At 41.4% G+C, this 24,114-nt stretch overlaps 1 protein-coding gene across 1 annotated transcript; it reads left to right on the forward strand.

Annotated features, from left to right (window-relative positions):
• The first annotated feature begins 1,831 nt into the window (after window positions 1-1,831).
• On the forward strand, window positions 1,832-3,296 carry LOC143887237 (uncharacterized). The gene is made up of 4 exons (XM_077391351.1): window positions 1,832-2,185; window positions 2,259-2,881; window positions 2,957-3,044; window positions 3,129-3,296. The coding sequence occupies exons 2-4, from the start codon at window positions 2,520-2,522 to the stop codon at window positions 3,273-3,275; spliced, it is 597 nt and encodes a 198-aa protein (XP_077247466.1). The 5' UTR covers window positions 1,832-2,185; window positions 2,259-2,519; the 3' UTR covers window positions 3,276-3,296.
• The last annotated feature ends 20,818 nt before the right edge of the window (window positions 3,297-24,114 follow it).

Here is a 24,114-nt window from a genome sequence, read left to right on the forward strand (position 1 = left end):
ATGTGGTTTTGTCATTTAGGGTTTTGATAAGTCAGTGATTTAGTCGTTTTCTCAGTTAGGGTTATGAAAAATCAGTGGTTTAAACCAATCTCAGTGATTTAATTGATAAATGAGGGATTTGAAGTAACTATTGATGGTTATAATCCCCTAATTTGTTAGAAAGCAGTGGTTTAAACACCTAATTTCTGAGAAATCGGTGGTTTAAACTCCTAATTTCTGAGAAATTATTTGTTGAAACACCTAATTTGTGAGAAATCAGTCGTTTAATTGATAAATAAGGTGTTTGAACTAACTATTGGTGGTTTAAAAACCTAATTTAGGAGAAATTAGTGGTTTAATTGAGAAATGACGCGTTTATTCTCCATAGTGATTTGCTCAACACCCTAATAGGCTTGTAATAAAATGAATGGACATGTCATTGCTCTATAGGGGCTGAATTTGTTACAAATCAGTTGTTTAAACCCTTACTTTTTTATGTTAACAGTGATTTAATTGATAAATTAGGGGTTTATTCTCCGTAGTGATTTGGTCAGCACCCTACTAGGCTATTAAAAAATAGAATAGACATTTCAGTGGTATATTGGGTTTGAGTTTGCGAGCAATCAGGTGTTTAAACCCCTAATTTTTCATGTTAACAGTGGTTTAATAGATAAATTAGGGGTTTAATTCTCCTTAGAGATTTGCTCAACACCCTAATAGGCTTCTAAGAAATTAAATGGATATTTGTTAATTTGTTTCCTCACATTGTGTTTGAACAGGTCCACATCTGATTATTTGGATTCATATTCATCTTTTGCATATAGTAATCATCTCGTGAAATCATGGTAATGCCTCCTGTTATTCTTTTAAGTGTTGTATTTCTGGTAATGTGCTATATATCTAATAATGCTTTATTTTCCAGCCGTCTTATGTTACGTCAAGATGCTGCCCCTCCAAGTTTTACGACTTCTTCCAGTCCCTGCAGTTGAGGAATGTACATACTGATATCCTAAGTAGAAGCCCATTTGGAGGCTTGCTTAACCTAGAAGGTGTAAAATTGCACAAGGCAATTTTGACCACCCTCGTTCGATCCTGGATACCCAAGTCCAGGGCATTTAGAGTAGGCGGCATCGTAGTCCCCTTTGAGGTTAAGGATGTAGCATTAGCATTAGGTCTAAGCCTTAAAGGGGATAGAATAAGGATAGACTGGCATTCGACGGAAGAGGTCGAAGGTTGGAGGTTCGGCAGTCCAACGGCAAGATTCGCTGAGATTGCGAAGGTTATTAGGGCAGAGTCCATGTCGGACGAGATTTTATCGATCCAGGCGACAGTCAGACATGTCTTGCTACTCCTCTGCTGCTCTGTGCTTTTTGCACATGCCGACGCCACGGATCACAAGACGAAATCCTGCATTTTCCCCTACTTAGAAGCAGAGACCATCAGAAGAATTGGTTGGGCATACCCTGTCTATGACTTCCTCATAGAGTCATTGGATTCATATTCGAAGAAGGGGATGGGATATATCAACGGTTGTGCTATTCTGCTACAGGTAAAGAGTACATATAGTATGTACCATATAAGTGATATGTAAGTTAAATTTTTGTTCTCTAATCATCGTACGTCTTCATTCCAGGTGTGGCTATTCGAGCATACTACCCTGTGGGAACCTTCAGTTCCAGATGCGCGTCCACGCCTATTGAAGTGGACCTCGAGGATCGATACACGGATGAAGGAGCAGACAACCCTCATTACCCTGATCCGTGATAGGAAGCTAAAGAAGAATGAGGTGAGACATAAAGCTTCTGTACTCCTCTAGGTCTCACTTATTCTAACCGAAATGAACTATTCGATTTCAGGTTGTGAAGTGCTTACTACCTATTCCTGAAGAAGAGAGTCTCTTATCCATCGTAGCAGATGATGTAGACAATCTCGACGATCCTCTTCTTCCTCGAGAAGAGGGACAGCGGCAGTCCGTCGTAGAAGATGATGTCTTAGATGTCGAGAATGTGTTGATCGGAAAACGTTCTACTCCGATATCAGTGGTAAGGAACATCACTCTCTTGCTTACATAGGGTCATTGTATTCAAGTTATCTAAATTTTCTTTAATCTTCGTAGGTTTATAAGAGAAAAGGTGTTGGAGACAATGATCGTCTCCAAGACATTCACATTTCAGAGGAAGAAACGATAGCGTCCCTGAGTCTACTGGTACGGTCTTTATAGTTCATTTTCAATAACTATATATTTCATATGTTATTAACTTCACATTTATGTTTTGCAGAGCAACGTAGCTGTTAAGAGAAGAAGATGGACAAAAAAAGAAACTGATAAGGAAAAGAATAAAGTGGATGGAGAAGAGAAGCCTATAAGCAGGGCTGAATTAAATTTCATAGTGGGGAGGTTAAGACAACTTGAAGATCAAGTGGCTGAGTTGGAAGATGAAGTAGCTGAGTTGAAGAGGAAGCTGGCTGAAGGGGACCAGGAGGCTGAAGGGGAGCAGGAGGCCGAAGGCCAGGATGGAGATGAAGGAGTGGGGGAGGTGATGAAAGGAGGGGATGACCGACAGTTGGTCATCATTCCCAGCCAGGATACACCGGAGGTGGTTGAAGGTGAAGGTCCGGATGGAGGGGACGACCAGCAGTTGGTCATGTTTGGAAGCCAAGACCGACGAAAGGGAATAGAGCCGGTAGTAATTTCCATCCACGACACTCCAGTAAAACCTATGGGTCGGAAAGTTTGGAGTATTGAGAGAGTAGTGAAGCTGGGTTTAAGAAGGAAGAAAGCCTCTAAATACACTAGTTCGCCGTTTAGAGGTATTGGGCGTAAGAAGACGAACAATAAACAGACGGTGACAGAGCCGCAAAACCATCGGTTGCTCGGACCGCTTCTTGCACTTCCGAAAAGGTAAATTGGATTGAAGCTCTTCTGTAATATAGTTATCTACCCTTTGTAAATGCTAAACAATTCGAAGTTTTGCAGCCACCGAGTCATACAGATCAACAACGAGTACATGTGTGCGGAAGACTTGGTTATTCTTAACGACCCCGTAGCGTGGTTAACTTCTCCGGTAAGTGTTTTGGTTATTTTTTCTAATACTGACTTCTTTCAGTAGTGATATTCGTCTCTAATATCTATATGTTATCTTACGTAGCTTATGAACGTATACGGCGAGTATCTGAACGTCCGGGATGAACAGAATAGAAAACCTGGAGAAAGAGCCTGTGTTTCCATCAGCACCTACCTCTACGTAAGAATAAATCGTTTTTCATTCCCAAACTTTCATTTTATAATTTTTTAGGAAGCTTTGAATGTGTGTTGGTCACGAATCACTTTGCTTGTATTGCTTCTGTAGGATTGTATAACTGACAAGGGCTACGCCGGGCCCGACTCCGTTGAGAAGTACGTTTGCCGCTTGAATCAATGCCCGCCTGTAGACACCCCATTTTGACCGTGCCCTGCACCTCCTTGTTCTGTGCTTAACCCCTTCAAATCAGTGTATTAAAACCCCAAATTGCACCTGGGCTGGCTTAGGGTCCCATCAAGGTCCCTGTGAAATTCCGTCAAGATCTGAGCTGATTCGCCTAGTGGGCAAGCCTCGATAGTGTTGCGGTGCAAGTTTAGAAGGGCGGAGGTGAAATATGTCATTTCCCGTACAAGAGGGCATTCTTGGAAATTTCTATTGCTTCCTCTACAAGCAATCTTTTATGGCCATTAGATCAAATCAAAGGGTTTAGATTAAGAGAGAGAGAAGAGAAGTTTCTTGCCCCCATTTCTTACTTGGCCCCCCTCTACTAGTATAAAAGTTATTGTAAATGCACTTGCAAATGGCTGTCTAGGGAAGAAATGGGGGGTAGAAAATATCACATTTTTCTTCTAAAAAGCCCATCGAGTTAGGGTTTTTATGGAGGAGGGATTTTTTTTTTCTTCCCACAGCCGCAAGGGAGAAGAGAACGAGAGAGAGAGAGAGTTGCAGGGAGCTCCCTCTTCATTTTTGGGAGAATATATAGAGGGAGAGGAGAGGCCATCACCGACGATCATCTTTGGCCGGCAATCTTTTCTTCTTCTTCTTCCTCCCCACCTCCGACTTCATTCCTGCCGGAGCTCCGGCCATTTTTTTGACCTTCTCCTTTACTCCACCACCAACCGCCATCATCATCTCCCCCATCTGCAACCCCCATTCCCATTTCCCTCATCACTCGACCATCAACCACCACCACCAGCCACCATCACCCAAATCAAAACCCCATCTGCAAACCACCATCAGCTCCACCAAACCTGCAAATCAGCCACCATCAGCCACCCCCATTTCTTTATCTTCTCCGAAATCTGGCCCGGAATCCGACCATCCAGCCACCACTGGATCCACCACCACCGGCCGCCATCTTCCCATCAAAAACCCAAACCCAAACCCATCAAAACCCATCTCCAACCACCGGCCACCATCCACCACAGACCACCACCCCTTTATCTACCCAAAACCCATTTTCGAGCAAAACCCATTTTCGAGCAAAACCCACTTCGAGAAAAACCCAAAATCTACCACCATAGCCTCTTCATCGCAACCATCAGACCCTCCATTTTTCGGAGAGAAACAGAGCAGAGAGGGAGAACTGAGGGAGAAGGAGAGAAATTGCAAAGGTAAGCTCCGTCGAGCTCCGGCAACATTCCGGCCAAGCCTCCTCCGACCAGCCGAGCCGGCCAAACCCATTTCCCCTGTTTTACCCATTTTTCGATCTTCCATAGCAACCTCATTTTCCCCATCTCCTTTTCTACCTTTGGCTTCTGTCAGCCCAACAGCATACAACCCATCCCAACAGACACTTCTTCATTTTCTTCATCGTTCCACCAGCATTTCTCACCCACAGACCCTTCCCTCTCTGTGCATTTCTTGCTGATTCTGCTGAAGAAACCCTAGCAAAATCAAAGAGAACCAAATAGAGAGGGGTGTAAAAGAGAAAATTGCAGAGGGAGTAAAGGGGATCCATCATATTTTCCGGCAAGATTCATCGGCCCCTTTCTCGCCGGTGCCTGACTCCTCTACCTGCAAACCCTCGGCACCATTCCCGCACCATATCTCGGTCGAAGCTCAGGTCACTTCCTTCATTTCATTTCAATTCAAGCATGGTGTAGTCTGGGTTTATTAGAGTAAATTGTGTCAATGACTTCTACGTTGTTGTGGATTTCTGCCAATTTTCATTCAAAAGCCCTTTGCAAAGTTTTTAAGAACACTTTTATAGGGTCAAGGAGATTGTGTTTAAAAATATTATTTCACTTTTGCAATGGCCTGTCATCATTTGTTGGTATGAGATTAGCTTGTATCCTCATTGTATTGAATTCCTTATTCAGTTGTCTGTGATTTCCCTTGTTAAGGTAGCACTAGTGAAGCAAGTATGAAGGTTATGATGCAAATGCTAAGCCTGATAACATGGATGAGCAGTAAGCTGGGTATCGACCCAATTGGGGGAAGATCTTTGATTTTAGGTCCAATCGAACTCATCTGAGTTGCTCCCCTTACTCTGAGAGGCCTTGTGATGTTAATTCGATGTATGGCTTAGGTTCTCTTAGGCAGTATGTCTGTCCAAATGTTAGACTTGTGGCATATTGCTTTCTTTTTTTTTGTCCTTTTCATCTAATCACCTAATGTGTCAATCCGAGAAGTAGTTTGTGATTTTCCTCTTTAACTTCGTGATTGGGAAGGTTTAGAACCCTATTAAGGTCCTTCATTCTATGCCTTGAGAAATGCAAATGATTCCATATAGTGGTGTGTCTGTATAAGGTTGATAAATTTTTGGTGGGTTCAATCTTGTTTTCTTTCAGAGTGATCTATGTGCATGTGGGGTATTAGCTTTAGAGTCACTTGATTTTTCAAGTGATTTTACCATTAAGATGGTTGTTTCGGCATCTGATTTCATTATTGAGCCTGATTGTTATTTTTTTTTAGTCATCTGTTGAGGTGGTATAGAATGGTTTTGGACTCCCTCCAATGCCCATTTTGCTTTACACCTTGCAGTTAATGGATTTAGTTTTCGAAGTTTTCATTTAGGTCTTGGGTTCTGGTTTCATATTTCCCAATTAGAATGGGGATGTCAACTTTTAGCACTCTCTTAATTGTCTGCACATCTTAGCAGCCGTGCATCTCATTCTCAGTATTGCATATTTTAATCCCGGAACTATTACGATTTTCTCGTTTCGACCTCATACTTGTTCTGCTACTTATGGATTTTGACTCCCTGTTTCTTGTCTAGTTTATGTTTTAGAGGGCTCAATCACTGGATCATGATCATGCTTGGGTATTAATCTTTGTTAATCCTTTTGGATCCCTGGGTTATGGTATTTTAAGTCTCATTTTCACCTTGGTTTGTATGTATTCCAATGGCAGGGAGTTAGGGCTCGGTTCATTGCCATGTCCTTAACTTCATACCTTGATCTCTAGTGTGAGTATTCGAACAATAGGGTTTGGGGTTCGGGTTCTTAAGTTTCTTCGCACGTTCCTGGGGATCCTTTTCGAGGTTCAGGATCGCCATCGATTTTGGGAACACTTTGTCGGGCTTTGGCGACGATGGAACGTTTCTTGAGCCAACCTCTTCCCTTCCTGCCTTAGAGTTTTCGCAGGTTAAGGGATTCTCTCCTCTTAGAGTGTTTAGCCAGTTAGAACCCTTCTCAGGGCAATGATAAGGTTACTTGGAGCCCGTCTTTATGTTTTATGGCTCACCGCTTCACACTTGGATCTGCACAAGTTGATGTCCCATGTATGCACTGAAATTTTTAATAAATTGGAATTATCATAATCTTTTGATATTTTTTTTATATATATTCTTCTCTTGTACTAATCTTTGAGTTAGGTTTTGAAGATGATAATAAATGGACTGCTCAGGTGAGACTCTCTTGAGGTTCATAAACTTGTCTTTTATTTAAATAAATTGTTTTAGGAAAGAAGGAGATCAGATGACTACTCTATTCGATATTATCGACATGAGTACTGTCTGATCTCAAGGCGGGCTTAGAAATATTATCCTGTGTATTTGTGATATCAGATGATTACTTTAGCATCATCTGATTTCACCCCCATATTGGGGCAGTGGTACTTGTGGTTGGGCATAGAAGTGTTTAATGTTGTTTCTTGCTTTATTAGGCTATCCAGCGGCTGGTCTGGACTAATTAATGTTGTTTACCATTTTATGGTTGATATTCTTACAGATTGTGCACTCTTTAGTTGTAAATCATACTTTGCGGATATTTGTTTTGTTCTTATAATAATTGATTGGAAATTTGAGATTATCTGGTAGCCTTTTCTTCTCTCTTTGATAGACTAACACAGTCTTATAGATTTCTGTTAATTTTCTTTAGATACTAGAATCCCCTCTCATTGCGAGGGCGATGAAGGCGCTAGCCCAAGCCCATCCTTAGGGGACTTGCTCAGTCCAAGTAGCATACCCCTCCTTTGTATATAGGAGACTTGTCCAGTCTCATTCTCTTGCTTAACCTCCTCTTTGTGTGTCGTTTGGTTTTGGGAGAACACCCTACTCGGCTTGGCAGCATACCCCTACCCTTATGGGTATTGGGTTGCACATTTGTTGCACCCTTCGGCTAGGTAGCTGTCCGGCCCGGCTGGGTGTTTCACCTTTGCCAAATATGCACAAGGTCTCTTATTCCTTTTAGACCCGCCCGGTCTCATTCTCTTGCTAAACCTCCTCTTTGTGCGTCGTTTGGTTTTGGGAGAACATCCTACTCGGCTTGGCTTCATACCCCTACCCTTATGGGTATTGGGTCGCACATTTGTTGCACCCTAGGGCTAGGTAGCTGTCCGGCCCGGTTGGGTGTTTTACCTTTGCCAAATATGCACAGGGTCTCTTATTCCTTTTTACGTCATTTGTGTCTCGGAGACAAGCCTTGTCTCCTGTAGAGAGTTTCCCCTTTAGGAGGCTTACCTAGCCTCATGTTAGAATAACCCTTCCTCCTGGCGAGTCTTTGACTCATTTTTTTACCCCTTTCTTGGTGGTGTTTTTAGTGAGTCTCTGACTCATTTGTACTTTTTTTTTTTAGTGTGTTAGTTAGTAGTTCGTCTTTAAATTTGTTGTCATTCATCCTTGTTTGAGACTAACTCAGTCATATAGAGCCTTCCCTGCTTGGGATCTTAGATTGTTTTCTCTGTTCTTGGGACACTTCTTTACGTGTTGTGGTTTGTCTCTTTGAGACGCTAGTTGCTTATCCGGGGTTTCCCCTTTTGCTTTAGGGCTTTGCCCTAGTTTGTGGTATTACTTGCGTGTTCCCTTTAAGATTGAAAACATTTAAAGGTCCTGAGCATTGGAAAAGCTTTAAAATCCAAAAACATTAGAAATTTAAAACTCAAAAACATTTGAAAACTTTAAAAATATCAAAAACATTTAAAAATATAAAAAACCTTAAAAAAATATAAAGTGTTGAGTGTTTCTTTTAGAAGCGTAGTTCGAGAGTTCGTTTCGAACTACGTTGGCTTGATCCTCTTCCACGAGGTACGTAGTGCAGCTTGGGATTTATATCCCAAGTCCAGCCAAACTTTTGTAGATAGCATTTTAAATCTTTTCGAATAAGCAACTTTTAAAACCTTCATTTTCAAAAGATCTTCCTCTAGAGTTAGGAGTTTCTCCTAGATAGAGAGTTTTAGAGTTAGGTTGTGTCTTTTGATAGGTTGTTTGTTTGTTTGCTTGTTGTGTGATTGTTTTAGAGTTAGGGGTTTGTCCTAGAGTTATAGGAGCGCCTCCGTCCGGTCAGTTGGCGATTCACATCGCCGACTGATGACTAGAGTAGGATACGCTAGTCCACCCTTGGTTTTCCTTAAGAAACACAGCCTAGTTACACATAGGTTGTAGGAACCACCTGCATTAGCCTAGGGCTAATCTGCATTTAGTTAGGGCATATAGGGTGTCCTAAAATCCATAATTCACTGGAATTTAAATAATCGTACAATAAACTTTAATAATTGGTCCGGTCTTCTAGATCGAGTCTAGGATAGAGGTCTAGGTGTCTTAGGCATCCTAGCTTAGAATAGGTGCGAAGAACTACGTTGCCTTGATTCTCGTGGAGGCGGGGATACGTAGGCTTCTTTGGATGAATACCAGACCATCCGAGGACTCGGGCTAATAATTTAGAGTCTTAGGATTTATTATGTTGTTATTATATGTTTTGATGTGTTTTCTTACTTTCTCGTACTGATCCTATACCTTTTGCTGTAGCTTGCATGTGTTTGCACATCAGAACTTAGACACCCATTTGGTTTGTCACTCATGACCTAGCTATGCTTAGGTGGCACATCTTTCATTTTATTTTATGTGTGTTTATATTCTTTATCCTCAGGAAATGCATGCTTAGGTAGACGACTCCTGAGGATTATTCCCATTTCACATGATTTTTACCCAAACTTCTTTGGAGTTAATGAAAATGGCATAAGAGACCAAGTGTTCGCACTCGGGCGAATTGGGGGCGCTCTTCGGACCTTCTCCATTCGTCATCAGGCACGGACCTTTTGTATCTCTGGTTATCCATTGCAAACAGAGCATTTGTTTTGGTTCCATGGCGCGTCCATGGATGGCGACTCTGAGTTATTTTTAGGTACATCTCGGTTTCGAGCTGTGGCTCCTGATCATGATGTATCTCTTTCTTTTATATCGCCACTCATGCTATGCTGTGAGGGTGGCATCCGTTTCGAGAGTTCCCTGGCAGAGCTCTCCTTCACGTTGTGGAGATCTTAGAGGATCGCAGGAGGGATCTCGCGTCCCTCGGCGCTCGTCCTCAGGATCGGGGTCCACAGGCTGGCGACTCTGCTGGGGAGTTCTTGAAACATTGCCTAACTCTGTTAAAAATGCCATTTTTACTAACTTTGGAGAAATTTGAGCTAAAATCATTTTAAATGGGAACTTTATCGTTAGAATCCAGGGGCACCAGATAGGTGTGTAATTAAAACAAGGGATTCACACACTGCACATCATGCATTGTCATATTTCTTATTTCTTTCATTGTTTTTTATTGTTTTTCATTATTGGCTCCACGGGATAGATTCAATGCGTGCCCGACTGGGATGTTACTACATCCTGATGGTACTGTTGAATCTATTTCCAAGCTATGCGCCAGCGCTGCAGCCGTAAACACTCGGTGCACTTGTGTTTACAGCAGCCGATGAGCAATGAAGCATACTATGTATAACACTCGGTGCACTTGAGTTATACATATTAAGTATGTTTTATACGCATAGTACCCATTAGATTGAGTCCGGAGCCCTACTTTGTTTTATATATTATGTATGTACGTACTGACTTAGTGAAATCCAACTAGGAAGTACCCGTGTTTATATATGTATATTGCATTCATATGGGGTTGAACATGTGTTGCTCACACATGTGGAGCCTAGAGTTAGGAACTTTGTCCCATTAGTAGACTAGGGTAGCTCATTTTATATGGCTACAACACGGTCCCAGTACACTCATCAGTCTGTCTTGAGTCGAGACTTCCTTGACTCCGCTAGATTAGAATTAGGGCTGGTGCCCTTGGTTAGGATGTATGTGTGTATATATATATATATACTGATTATGTGTATTAGGGCTCTCCTCTTAGTTAGAGTTCCTTATTCTTTTCAATTGGTTATATCTATTCTTTATTCAGATCTAGATCTAGTCAGTGGCTTTTGCTTGCCATTACCTTGGCCATGATCTGTCATTCGATCTGTTATTTATAGGATTTGACCCGTTGTCGTATGTTCTCACCGTTAGTCGGTCTTTCATTTGGTCACCTTTCTTTGGTAACCATATTCCGAGCTTATCTTACCACCGTTATTCATATAACTTTGGTTGAGTTGTGGCTATCCTTTCTAGCGTCGTCATGCTGCCGGATTTTGTCCAAAATATTTTGAGCATGACCGCTATCTTTAGAGTTAGTTAAACCATGAGTTTACCTTACCTTGGCTTTCTTGTCTAGTTGTTATGCTGCCGAATTTTTCGCAGAATATTTTAAGCATGACGGCTATCCTTTAGAGTTAGTTAAACCATGAGCTTACCTTACTTGGACTTTCTTGTCTAGTCGTTATGCTTCCGGATTTTGTCCAGAATATTTTTGCATGACCGCTATCCTTTATAGTTAGTTAAACCATGAGTTTGCCTTACCTCGATCTTCTTGTATAGCCGTTATGCTGCCGGATTTTACCTGGAGCATTTTGAGCGTAACTGCTATTCTTCAAAGTCAGGGATAGATCATGAGTTTGTTGTATCGTGATCTTTTTGTTTATTCCTATTTATCCATTTGTGGATTATCATCAGATTCTTGACTTTTGTCATAATTTATTTTTATTTATTTTATTTTTTATCTTTTGTGCATATAATTGATTCATATTTTCCGTCATGGATTTACCCTTCTTATACCATGATCGTTGATGGATTGGCTAAATCTTGCCTATCTGTCGCAAGTGCATGATTATTGCTGAGGTCTAAACTCATTTAGAATTAGGGGTGTTTATCATTCTTAACTTTTTCATACCTCAAAAGAGAGCAGCCATATCTCAAAAAGACTTAAAGGGATAAATTGAAGATTCCTTGAGATCCTGTTGGTGTAGGTCATGTTATCAATGCCTACCTGTCTTTGACCTTCGTAGATTGACTTATCGGTTTTGTAATCCAAACATGTTTAGGATTATTCTTGTCTCTATTTGTAGAGGATATTTTATCTCCATTATCTTTCATTTAACCTAGTGTTTTAACCTCAATTTCAGGATTCTTAAGGTGAGCAATTGTCACTATCACCCTCAAAAGACAATCCTAGCCTAACCTGCTTGGTCTAGATCATCTTCGATATCTAGACTCAGTTGATCCTCTCATTACATCGAGAATACCTTTACTCTCTTTGTCTGAGCTATTTGAATTATCGGAGGTTCATCCAATGGCTGACCCAGTTGATCCTATGATAGCTATTCAAGAGATGCTGAAAAATCTTACTCGCGACATGGCGAGCATGAAGGAAGAGATGACCCATTTAAAAGTTCAAAGTACTGACAAGGCCCCCAATTCTAGAGAGCCAATACCCCAATCTCCTCGAGTTGCGTCTCCAAATTCGAACAGACCAACCGTTTCGCCATTTGAAGTCAATTTAGAAGATGAGCAATATGCTGAAGAATATGGTGTACCTGTGGTCAGTAAAGAGAAAGATATGTATGACAAGTTAGAGAAGGAGATGTACGACAAGTTCAGAAAGTTGGCTCAAGATGTAGAGAATATGAAATTTCAGGGACCAAAGAAGTTCGATATTTCTGAGTTTATGATACCTCCTGAGGCTATTCTGCCACCCAAATTCAAAACCCCTGACTATGATAAATATGATGGGACTGGGTGTCCTCGGGGTCATGTAGGATGGTTCATAAGACTTTCCCAACAACATGGACTCAACCCCGAGCAGATGGCACAACTATTCCCTGTGTCCCTTGTGGGAATTGCAAAACAGTGGTTCTTGCGCTTGAAACCCGAAGAAGTCAGAACTATGGAGGCCATAGCAAACAAACTTGTCGAACAATTTTCGATGGAGGACGGGATAGAGGTTACGAAGAGGGATTTGAAGCAGTTGAAACAAGGTCCGCAGGAGACCTTTACCTCTTTTATCCGGCGATGGAAAAGAAAGTTAGCGCAATTGAGTCAAGCACTCTCAGAGGCAGATCAAATCAAGCTGGTAGTAAAGAGCCTATCCCCCGAATATTTTCATTTCATGGCACCTCAGCACTACACAAGTTTTGATCATCTGATAAAGACGGGAACTCAAACTGAAGATGCTTTGGTAAAAGGCCTGAGGTCCAAGACTTTATCTGATACCACAGAGGGGAAAAGACCTATGGTCGAGTCAAAGGAGGTACATAATGTCAATTCTGTTAGGACTCCAGTCAAAACAGTATTGGAAGGGGAAGAATCAGCAGAAAAGAAAACAAGAAAATTTACTCCGCTTCCTTGCTCGTTATCCTACATTCTTAGGAGATTGATCAAGGACAACAAGATTGAATTGCCTGAACAAAGAGTCCTACCTAATCCTCTGCCTAAGAATTGGAGAAAGGATTTATTTTGTGCATATCATCGTGGCTCGGGTCATACGACTGATAAATGTTATACTCTGAAGCATAAAGTGCAAGATATGATCGATGAAGACAAGCTCACTATTGAAGAGCCTTCCGATGCTCATGCTGTCCCTCCACCAGCTTCGATAAATGTCATTTCTACTGAAGGACCAATCTTGGATCCTGCATCCCTCATTCGCCCTATTTCTGAGATGCCACTTGTCCCATCCAGCACTCGATCTGTAGAAGAATCTGTTGAGAGGACTACACTTGTCAGAATGGAAAACTGGATGGTCAAGCTCTTTGGTCAGATGGCTATGCTAACTGAGGAGGTGAGGGAGATGAAAATTCAGATGCAGCACTTGTCCATTAACTCCAACTCTGCTCCAAAGCAACTTGTTGATATGGGTACTATGACAGAAGAGGCCTCTGTTCAGAGTTTAATCCTTGATAGATATGTTGATTTGCATAACGGAAAAAAGCCTTACATTGCTCCGAAGGAAGTTAGAAGTGTTAGACCTTCTCGACAATCTCTTAAGCAGGCTTTCATTGCTCCGAGGGAGGTTAAGAATGTTGGACCTTCTCACCAACCTTTAAAGAAGCCAGTGATAGAGGAAGAAAAGATGGGTCAGAAACGAGAAAGAGAATTCACTCAAATGCCTTGTTCTCTTATAGTCATCATGAAGAAATGGGTCAGTGAAGGTTGTTTGAGGCTTCCAGATATTAAACCTGTGCCTGTACCATTCCCCAACAATTGGAGGATGGATCAATACTGCGAGTATCATAGAGGCCCGGGTCACCTGACAGAGAATTGTTTAGCTTTGAAACATGCAATCCAGAGCCGGATAGAGAAAGACTCTTCTGCTCTCGCTGAAATCTATGCTTTTGTGAACCAGGCACTTGAACGAACCATTCAACCTCGCAAAGACCCCGTCACTTATGTCACTCCAGAGCCAGGGAATAAGTTGAAGGGAAAAGAAAAAATGTCAGAGTTTGAATATCTTGAGAATGTTGAGGCAGAGAAGGTGCTGTCACCAGCCAGTTTTCAAAGACAATTTGGGCCAAGTCAACAGGACATCAGAGGACCACCCTTTCCAAGGTTTTTGAACCAGGGTCGAACTCCGTAGCCAGCATTATCATGGAAGAAGGCGTGCGACTTGTGAACTTCAATGCCAATTCCTTGCCTCTGTTCAAGTGTTATGTTTCAAGAGTCATATGTCAAGTATCTTGTTTCAAGATTCGTCCTTTGTGAAGTTTATACCAACTCCTAGGTTGAAAGTTGGTGAGTCTGGTAGTGTCAATGACACCAAAAAAAAAATATATAGAGTCAGTGTTTTGTTTTTTATCAGAACCAATGAAAAGCCCATAGAGGCATGTCTGTGAGTCATCTATGTACTTCAAAGTTTTCAATTCAATATAGCATTTGGTTCTGTATCTTCAATGTTTTGATTCACTCTTGGATTTAATGTTTAAAACAACTAAAGACACCCTTCTCGGATGAGAATGCAGACGAAATTCTCCTCGAGATCTGAAAAAGGTCAAACGAGAGGAAGAGCGTCGAGCATAGCCACTTAAAGAAGAAATCGAAGTCATTGATAGTGGTATCGAAATCCGAAACTCGGGAAAGATGGAGTGGCAAAACTTTATCTCCCGAGAAGCGCAGAGAATTGATAAACCTGTTTAGAGGGGTTTGAGGTAGTCTTGCTTGATCCTATAAGGATAAACCAGGGGAATGCCCTGTCGTTGAGCAAAGCAAGACTTCATTGTCTTTAGACATCCAGTTGAACAGTGAAGATTTTAAAGAGATGAACATCAGACATCCTTTGGAGCTGATGAGATATTGAGAGATGACTTTCTGGCAAGGAAGTTGTATGATAAATTTGAGCCTTAAAAAAAAAAAAAAAAAAGAGAGAAAAAAGAAGAAGAAAGAGACAAGGAGTTGTGAAACCTTGAGCATAAATTTAAGATCTTCGAGATGGGAGTGGAGCACAGTGGTTGAAGTTTTGCCAGAAAACCGTCAGATTCCTCGAAAAAAAAAAATAATAAAAAATTTTCAAAGGCTTTTGAACCTTAAGCAAAAGAGCTTGTACATCAAATACATCAGGAGGCCATCCTTGATCGTTTGAGCTTTTATAGCCAATATCCTACCGTTTTAAAATCCTTTTGAGAACCCTTTGGGCCAACAATTTAAAGCCAATGTTTCCTTTCAAACACATTATAAACCCGGGGCATTTATGCGCCCGAACTACGTCGGACCTGATCCCCATTTCTTTAGGGGTACGTAGGCAACTTGATTAATTCAGGTTCGGTCAAACCTTGGGATAAATTCCCTTTCAAAATTTTGAAGCTAAATGCTAAACCATTCTTTGAAAAATCCCAAAGCGAACTACGCGGATCTGATCCTCCATTTTTGGGGTACGTAGGTAGTCTGGCTAGACCAGATTCGGTCCAAATCGTTTGAACTTCAAATATCCCACCCTTTTGATCCCAAGCATTCCTAGAAAGTCTTTCTGGCGAAACAAGCAAAAGTTGAGACAAGTGGTCTTTTAGACCGAAAATTGGAAATCATTAGTTTTGACTTCTTTCGAAAAGAGAAATCGAGGAGACGGAGAAGCAACCACTACATAGGGCAGGATCCCGGAATCCGAGTAGTGTCGATAAGATTTACTTTGATACCTTTCTAAACTAGGGGCATTAAAACCGAGCAACCCAAAGGGGGTAATAACCATGACGGATGTCCCGACGGAGGAAACTAGAGCCTTTTGACATGGTTTTCGAGAGCACTCTAAGAGTGGCTAGCCTTACCATAATAAGATAACACATTTTATCTAAGGGTGAATCAAAAGTAAGTCAAGTCCCTTGAGTAATTTGAGTCTTCTTCGTTTGAGTCTTTAGAAGTCTTTTTCTTATTTTTATCCTTTTTTCTCTCAATGTCCGAAGTGTTTGGCACTGAAAGAGCGAGAGTATACCTTTTGAAATGTGAAGAAAATTCAGAGTAGATCCTGGTTTAGAAATCAAGGAAAGGGCAAGAGACATTTTGTTCAAACTTGCCAGATGCATCAAAGCCTCAAGTAGTGAGCAATGAAAGAAAAAAATTCTCAGACTCATCCATTGTGGATATCCTTTTGCTTATATACCAAAGAAAGAACCCATGCAAGCTCAAGCTTTCTTGCCTGTCCTGATTTTACTCTCTTATGAATCCTGTCATGGAAGTACATCATACTAGGGGCATCTTTTATGACTTTCGTCATAAAAGATATCAAATACAAGATAATTGAGATAAATATTTTCGGCAAATAGAAGCAAGAGAACTTGAACTCTCTCTTGAATGAAATTCATCAATGGAACTCATTCTTTGAAAGAGTCAATGTTCCAGAAAATCTAGTACCCAACGGAGTCTAGAATTCCTGCTTTTGCAGTTTTCAAATCTTAGCAGAATGCTTTTCCTCTCTTTAAAAGAGTCAATATCCAAAAATTCCATCAAGTTTTTCGAGTCTGGTCTTCAGCAATGATCATGCACTCCCATTTATTCTCGGCAGGAGATAGCTATGCTATCAATGAACTCGATATAAGATCGATAAACCCGTCAATCATGTTTGCAAGCCCTTTGGGCCCAAAAAAAAAAATCTCTTTCTTTGTTTAACCCAAACAAGGGGCATTTTTTTTCAGAAAAAAAAATGAAATCTCTCGATGTTTGGTGAGGTGCCAAGTAGTGGCCTGTTTATTTTTGTTTGGTGAGGTGCCAAGTAGTGGCCTGTTTAATTGTTGTTTGGTGCCAAGTAGTGGCCTGTTTATTTGTTGCTTGGCGAAAAGTAGTTTCGCCTTGGTATTTGAAAATCGGGCGAGAAGTAGTTTCCCCGTTGTTTGGAAGATCGGGCGAGAAGTAGTTTCCCCGTGGATTTGAAAATCGGGCGAGAAGTAGTTTCCCCGTTGTTTGGAAGATCGGGCGAGAAGTAGTTTCCCCGTGGATTTTAAGATCGGGCGAGAAGTAGTTTCCCCGTTGTTTGGAAGATCGGGCGAGAAGTAGTTTCCCCGTTGTTTGGAAGATCGGGCGAGAAGTAGTTTCCCCATGATTTGAAAGATCGGGCGAGAAGTAGTTTCCCCGTTGTTTGGAAGATCGGGCGAGAAGTAGTTTCCCCGTTGATTGAAAGTTTCGGGCGAGAAGTAGTTTCCCCGTTATTTGAAAGTTTGGGTGAAAAGTAGTTTCCCCGCTGATTTTAAGATTGGGCGAGAAGTAGTTTCCCCTTTTGATTCGAAGATTTTTTTTGAAGAGAAAAGTCGTTTCTCATTTATTTGCAGATTTTGGAGGAGAAAAGTAGTTTCTCAGATTTGGTTTTTGGAGAAAAGTAGTTTCTCAAAGATAGAGTTTTTGGGAGAAAAGTAGTTTCTCATGATGTGAAGGAAGTGGAGAAAAGTAGTTTCTCAATTATTTGAAGATTTTGGGAGAGAAAAGTAGTTTCTCAGGTATAGAGATTTTAGAGAGAAAAGTAGTTTCTCAAAGGTAGAGATTTTGGAGAAAAGTAGTTTCTCGTGTTTGTGTTGTTTGTCGGAAAAGTAGTTTCCTTTTGATTTTGTTTGTTTGAGAGAAAAGTAGTTTCTTTTGATTTAGAGTGCTTGTTTGAAAGCAGTTTCCCCTTTGTTTTGAATAGTTGAGGTGGAAAGTAGTTTCACCAATATGATATGTTTTGTCAGGTTAAGAGTTTCAAGAGAAGCCATCTCATTGAGATGTAATGTTTGCCGAGTCAAGAGTCGGAGAGATGTTATCTCCCCTTTGCTTTCAGTCTTTGAGACTCGTAGTGTTAGTTTGTTATTTTACCTTTGTAAATATCTTTTTAGTCAAAACCCAAAAAAATATTTGCTTTGCTTTGTTTTCGGGTCGATCAAAATGTGTTGTCTGTTCAGCTTTGCCATTCGCGTGTTGTACACGCTCTGCCAAAGAGGGGCATCTGTAGACACCCCATTTTGACCGTGCCCTGCACCTCCTTGTTCTGTGCTTAACCCCTTCAAATCAGTGTATTAAAACCCCAAATTGCACCTGGGCTGGCTTAGGGTCCCATCAAGGTCCCTGTGAAATTCCGTCAAGATCTGAGCTGATTCGCCTAGTGGGCAAGCCTCGATAGTGTTGCGGTGCAAGTTTAGAAGGGCGGAGGTGAAATATGTCATTTCCCGTACAAGAGGGCATTCTTGGAAATTTCTATTGCTTCCTCTACAAGCAATCTTTTATGGCCATTAGATCAAATCAAAGGGTTTAGATTAAGAGAGAGAGAAGAGAAGTTTCTTGCCCCCATTTCTTACTTGGCCCCCCTCTACTAGTATAAAAGTTATTGTAAATGCACTTGCAAATGGCTGTCTAGGGAAGAAATGGGGGGTAGAAAATATCACATTTTTCTTCTAAAAAGCCCATCGAGTTAGGGTTTTTATGGAGGAGGGATTTTTTTTTTCTTCCCACAGCCGCAAGGGAGAAGAGAACGAGAGAGAGAGAGAGTTGCAGGGAGCTCCCTCTTCATTTTTGGGAGAATATATAGAGGGAGAGGAGAGGCCATCACCGACGATCATCTTTGGCCGGCAATCTTTTCTTCTTCTTCTTCCTCCCCACCTCCGACTTCATTCCTGCCGAAGCTCCGGCCATTTTTTTGACCTTCTCCTTTACTCCACCACCAACCGCCATCATCATCTCCCCCATCTGCAACCCCCATTCCCATTTCCCTCATCACTCGACCATCAACCACCACCACCAGCCACCATCACCCAAATCAAAACCCCATCTGCAAACCACCATCAGCTCCACCAAACCTGCAAATCAGCCACCATCAGCCACCCCCATTTCTTTATCTTCTCCGAAATCTGGCCCGGAATCCGACCATCCAGCCACCACTGGATCCACCACCACCGGCCGCCATCTTCCCATCAAAAACCCAAACCCAAACCCATCAAAACCCATCTCCAACCACCGGCCACCATCCACCACAGACCACCACCCCTTTATCTACCCAAAACCCATTTTCGAGCAAAACCCATTTTCGAGCAAAACCCACTTCGAGAAAAACCCAAAATCTACCACCATAGCCTCTTCATCGCAACCATCAGACCCTCCATTTTTCGGAGAGAAACAGAGCAGAGAGGGAGAACTGAGGGAGAAGGAGAGAAATTGCAAAGGTAAGCTCCGTCGAGCTCCGGCAACATTCCGGCCAAGCCTCCTCCGACCAGCCGAGCCGGCCAAACCCATTTCCCCTGTTTTACCCATTTTTCGATCTTCCATAGCAACCTCATTTTCCCCATCTCCTTTTCTACCTTTGGCTTCTGTCAGCCCAACAGCATACAACCCATCCCAACAGACACTTCTTCATTTTCTTCATCGTTCCACCAGCATTTCTCACCCACAGACCCTTCCCTCTCTGTGCATTTCTTGCTGATTCTGCTGAAGAAACCCTAGCAAAATCAAAGAGAACCAAATAGAGAGGGGTGTAAAAGAGAAAATTGCAGAGGGAGTAAAGGGGATCCATCATATTTTCCGGCAAGATTCATCGGCCCCTTTCTCGCCGGTGCCTGACTCCTCTACCTGCAAACCCTCGGCACCATTCCCGCACCATATCTCGGTCGAAGCTCAGGTCACTTCCTTCATTTCATTTCAATTCAAGCATGGTGTAGTCTGGGTTTATTAGAGTAAATTGTGTCAATGACTTCTACGTTGTTGTGGATTTCTGCCAATTTTCATTCAAAAGCCCTTTGCAAAGTTTTTAAGAACACTTTTATAGGGTCAAGGAGATTGTGTTTAAAAATATTATTTCACTTTTGCAATGGCCTGTCATCATTTGTTGGTATGAGATTAGCTTGTATCCTCATTGTATTGAATTCCTTATTCAGTTGTCTGTGATTTCCCTTGTTAAGGTAGCACTAGTGAAGCAAGTATGAAGGTTATGATGCAAATGCTAAGCCTGATAACATGGATGAGCAGTAAGCTGGGTATCGACCCAATTGGGGGAAGATCTTTGATTTTAGGTCCAATCGAACTCATCTGAGTTGCTCCCCTTACTCTGAGAGGCCTTGTGATGTTAATTCGATGTATGGCTTAGGTTCTCTTAGGCAGTATGTCTGTCCAAATGTTAGACTTGTGGCATATTGCTTTCTTTTTTTTTGTCCTTTTCATCTAATCACCTAATGTGTCAATCCGAGAAGTAGTTTGTGATTTTCCTCTTTAACTTCGTGATTGGGAAGGTTTAGAACCCTATTAAGGTCCTTCATTCTATGCCTTGAGAAATGCAAATGATTCCATATAGTGGTGTGTCTGTATAAGGTTGATAAATTTTTGGTGGGTTCAATCTTGTTTTCTTTCAGAGTGATCTATGTGCATGTGGGGTATTAGCTTTAGAGTCACTTGATTTTTCAAGTGATTTTACCATTAAGATGGTTGTTTCGGCATCTGATTTCATTATTGAGCCTGATTGTTATTTTTTTTTAGTCATCTGTTGAGGTGGTATAGAATGGTTTTGGACTCCCTCCAATGCCCATTTTGCTTTACACCTTGCAGTTAATGGATTTAGTTTTCGAAGTTTTCATTTAGGTCTTGGGTTCTGGTTTCATATTTCCCAATTAGAATGGGGATGTCAACTTTTAGCACTCTCTTAATTGTCTGCACATCTTAGCAGCCGTGCATCTCATTCTCAGTATTGCATATTTTAATCCCGGAACTATTACGATTTTCTCGTTTCGACCTCATACTTGTTCTGCTACTTATGGATTTTGACTCCCTGTTTCTTGTCTAGTTTATGTTTTAGAGGGCTCAATCACTGGATCATGATCATGCTTGGGTATTAATCTTTGTTAATCCTTTTGGATCCCTGGGTTATGGTATTTTAAGTCTCATTTTCACCTTGGTTTGTATGTATTCCAATGGCAGGGAGTTAGGGCTCGGTTCATTGCCATGTCCTTAACTTCATACCTTGATCTCTAGTGTGAGTATTCGAACAATAGGGTTTGGGGTTCGGGTTCTTAAGTTTCTTCGCACGTTCCTGGGGATCCTTTTCGAGGTTCAGGATCGCCATCGATTTTGGGAACACTTTGTCGGGCTTTGGCGACGATGGAACGTTTCTTGAGCCAACCTCTTCCCTTCCTGCCTTAGAGTTTTCGCAGGTTAAGGGATTCTCTCCTCTTAGAGTGTTTAGCCAGTTAGAACCCTTCTCAGGGCAATGATAAGGTTACTTGGAGCCCGTCTTTATGTTTTATGGCTCACCGCTTCACACTTGGATCTGCACAAGTTGATGTCCCATGTATGCACTGAAATTTTTAATAAATTGGAATTATCATAATCTTTTGATATTTTTTTTATATATATTCTTCTCTTGTACTAATCTTTGAGTTAGGTTTTGAAGATGATAATAAATGGACTGCTCAGGTGAGACTCTCTTGAGGTTCATAAACTTGTCTTTTATTTAAATAAATTGTTTTAGGAAAGAAGGAGATCAGATGACTACTCTATTCGATATTATCGACATGAGTACTGTCTGATCTCAAGGCGGGCTTAGAAATATTATCCTGTGTATTTGTGATATCAGATGATTACTTTAGCATCATCTGATTTCACCCCCATATTGGGGCAGTGGTACTTGTGGTTGGGCATAGAAGTGTTTAATGTTGTTTCTTGCTTTATTAGGCTATCCAGCGGCTGGTCTGGACTAATTAATGTTGTTTACCATTTTATGGTTGATATTCTTACAGATTGTGCACTCTTTAGTTGTAAATCATACTTTGCGGATATTTGTTTTGTTCTTATAATAATTGATTGGAAATTTGAGATTATCTGGTAGCCTTTTCTTCTCTCTTTGATAGACTAACACAGTCTTATAGATTTCTGTTAATTTTCTTTAGATACTAGAATCCCCTCTCATTGCGAGGGCGATGAAGGCGCTAGCCCAAGCCCATCCTTAGGGGACTTGCTCAGTCCAAGTAGCATACCCCTCCTTTGTATATAGGAGACTTGTCCAGTTCATTCTCTTGCTTAACCTCCTCTTTGTGTGTCGTTTGGTTTTGGGAGAACACCCTACTCGGCTTGGCAGCATACCCCTACCCTTATGGGTATTGGGTTGCACATTTGTTGCACCCTTCGGCTAGGTAGCTGTCCGGCCCGGCTGGGTGTTTCACCTTTGCCAAATATGCACAAGGTCTCTTATTCCTTTTAGACCCGCCCGGTCTCATTCTCTTGCTAAACCTCCTCTTTGTGCGTCGTTTGGTTTTGGGAGAACATCCTACTCGGCTTGGCTTCATACCCCTACCCTTATGGGTATTGGGTCGCACATTTGTTGCACCCTAGGGCTAGGTAGCTGTCCGGCCCGGTTGGGTGTTTTACCTTTGCCAAATATGCACAGGGTCTCTTATTCCTTTTTACGTCATTTGTGTCTCGGAGACAAGCCTTGTCTCCTGTAGAGAGTTTCCCCTTTAGGAGGCTTACCTAGCCTCATGTTAGAATAACCCTTCCTCCTGGCGAGTCTTTGACTCATTTTTTTACCCCTTTCTTGGTGGTGTTTTTAGTGAGTCTCTGACTCATTTGTACTTTTTTTTTTTAGTGTGTTAGTTAGTAGTTCGTCTTTAAATTTGTTGTCATTCATCCTTGTTTGAGACTAACTCAGTCATATAGAGCCTTCCCTGCTTGGGATCTTAGATTGTTTTCTCTGTTCTTGGGACACTTCTTTACGTGTTGTGGTTTGTCTCTTTGAGACGCTAGTTGCTTATCCGGGGTTTCCCCTTTTGCTTTAGGGCTTTGCCCTAGTTTGTGGTATTACTTGCGTGTTCCCTTTAAGATTGAAAACATTTAAAGGTCCTGAGCATTGGAAAAGCTTTAAAATCCAAAAACATTAGAAATTTAAAACTCAAAAACATTTGAAAACTTTAAAAATATCAAAAACATTTAAAAATATAAAAAACCTTAAAAAAATATAAAGTGTTGAGTGTTTCTTTTAGAAGCGTAGTTCGAGAGTTCGTTTCGAACTACGTTGGCTTGATCCTCTTCCACGAGGTACGTAGTGCAGCTTGGGATTTATATCCCAAGTCCAGCCAAACTTTTGTAGATAGCATTTTAAATCTTTTCGAATAAGCAACTTTTAAAACCTTCATTTTCAAAAGATCTTCCTCTAGAGTTAGGAGTTTCTCCTAGATAGAGAGTTTTAGAGTTAGGTTGTGTCTTTTGATAGGTTGTTTGTTTGTTTGCTTGTTGTGTGATTGTTTTAGAGTTAGGGGTTTGTCCTAGAGTTATAGGAGCGCCTCCGTCCGGTCAGTTGGCGATTCACATCGCCGACTGATGACTAGAGTAGGATACGCTAGTCCACCCTTGGTTTTCCTTAAGAAACACAGCCTAGTTACACATAGGTTGTAGGAACCACCTGCATTAGCCTAGGGCTAATCTGCATTTAGTTAGGGCATATAGGGTGTCCTAAAATCCATAATTCACTGGAATTTAAATAATCGTACAATAAACTTTAATAATTGGTCCGGTCTTCTAGATCGAGTCTAGGATAGAGGTCTAGGTGTCTTAGGCATCCTAGCTTAGAATAGGTGCGAAGAACTACGTTGCCTTGATTCTCGTGGAGGCGGGGATACGTAGGCTTCTTTGGATGAATACCAGACCATCCGAGGACTCGGGCTAATAATTTAGAGTCTTAGGATTTATTATGTTGTTATTATATGTTTTGATGTGTTTTCTTACTTTCTCGTACTGATCCTATACCTTTTGCTGTAGCTTGCATGTGTTTGCACATCAGAACTTAGACACCCATTTGGTTTGTCACTCATGACCTAGCTATGCTTAGGTGGCACATCTTTCATTTTATTTTATGTGTGTTTATATTCTTTATCCTCAGGAAATGCATGCTTAGGTAGACGACTCCTGAGGATTATTCCCATTTCACATGATTTTTACCCAAACTTCTTTGGAGTTAATGAAAATGGCATAAGAGACCAAGTGTTCGCACTCGGGCGAATTGGGGGCGCTCTTCGGACCTTCTCCATTCGTCATCAGGCACGGACCTTTTGTATCTCTGGTTATCCATTGCAAACAGAGCATTTGTTTTGGTTCCATGGCGCGTCCATG

This window comes from Tasmannia lanceolata, unplaced genomic scaffold, assembly GCF_043159265.1.
Source record: "Tasmannia lanceolata isolate RefF3 unplaced genomic scaffold, GAP_Taslan_0.1 ptg000002l, whole genome shotgun sequence".
Classification (NCBI taxonomy): domain Eukaryota; kingdom Viridiplantae; phylum Streptophyta; class Magnoliopsida; order Canellales; family Winteraceae; genus Tasmannia; species Tasmannia lanceolata.

What these genes read in the sequence shown, in the direction of transcription:
- LOC143887237 (XM_077391351.1), top strand. Translation starts at nt 2,520, where the DNA reads ATGAAAGGAGGGGATGACCGACAGTTGGTCATCATTCCCAGCCAGGAT. An exon ending in CTTCTTGCACTTCCGAAAAG is followed by an intron (nt 2,882 to 2,956) that starts GTAAATTGGATT and finishes GAAGTTTTGCAG; the next exon opens with CCACCGAGTCATACAGATCA. An exon ending in TAGCGTGGTTAACTTCTCCG is followed by an intron (nt 3,045 to 3,128) that starts GTAAGTGTTTTG and finishes TATCTTACGTAG; the next exon opens with CTTATGAACGTATACGGCGA.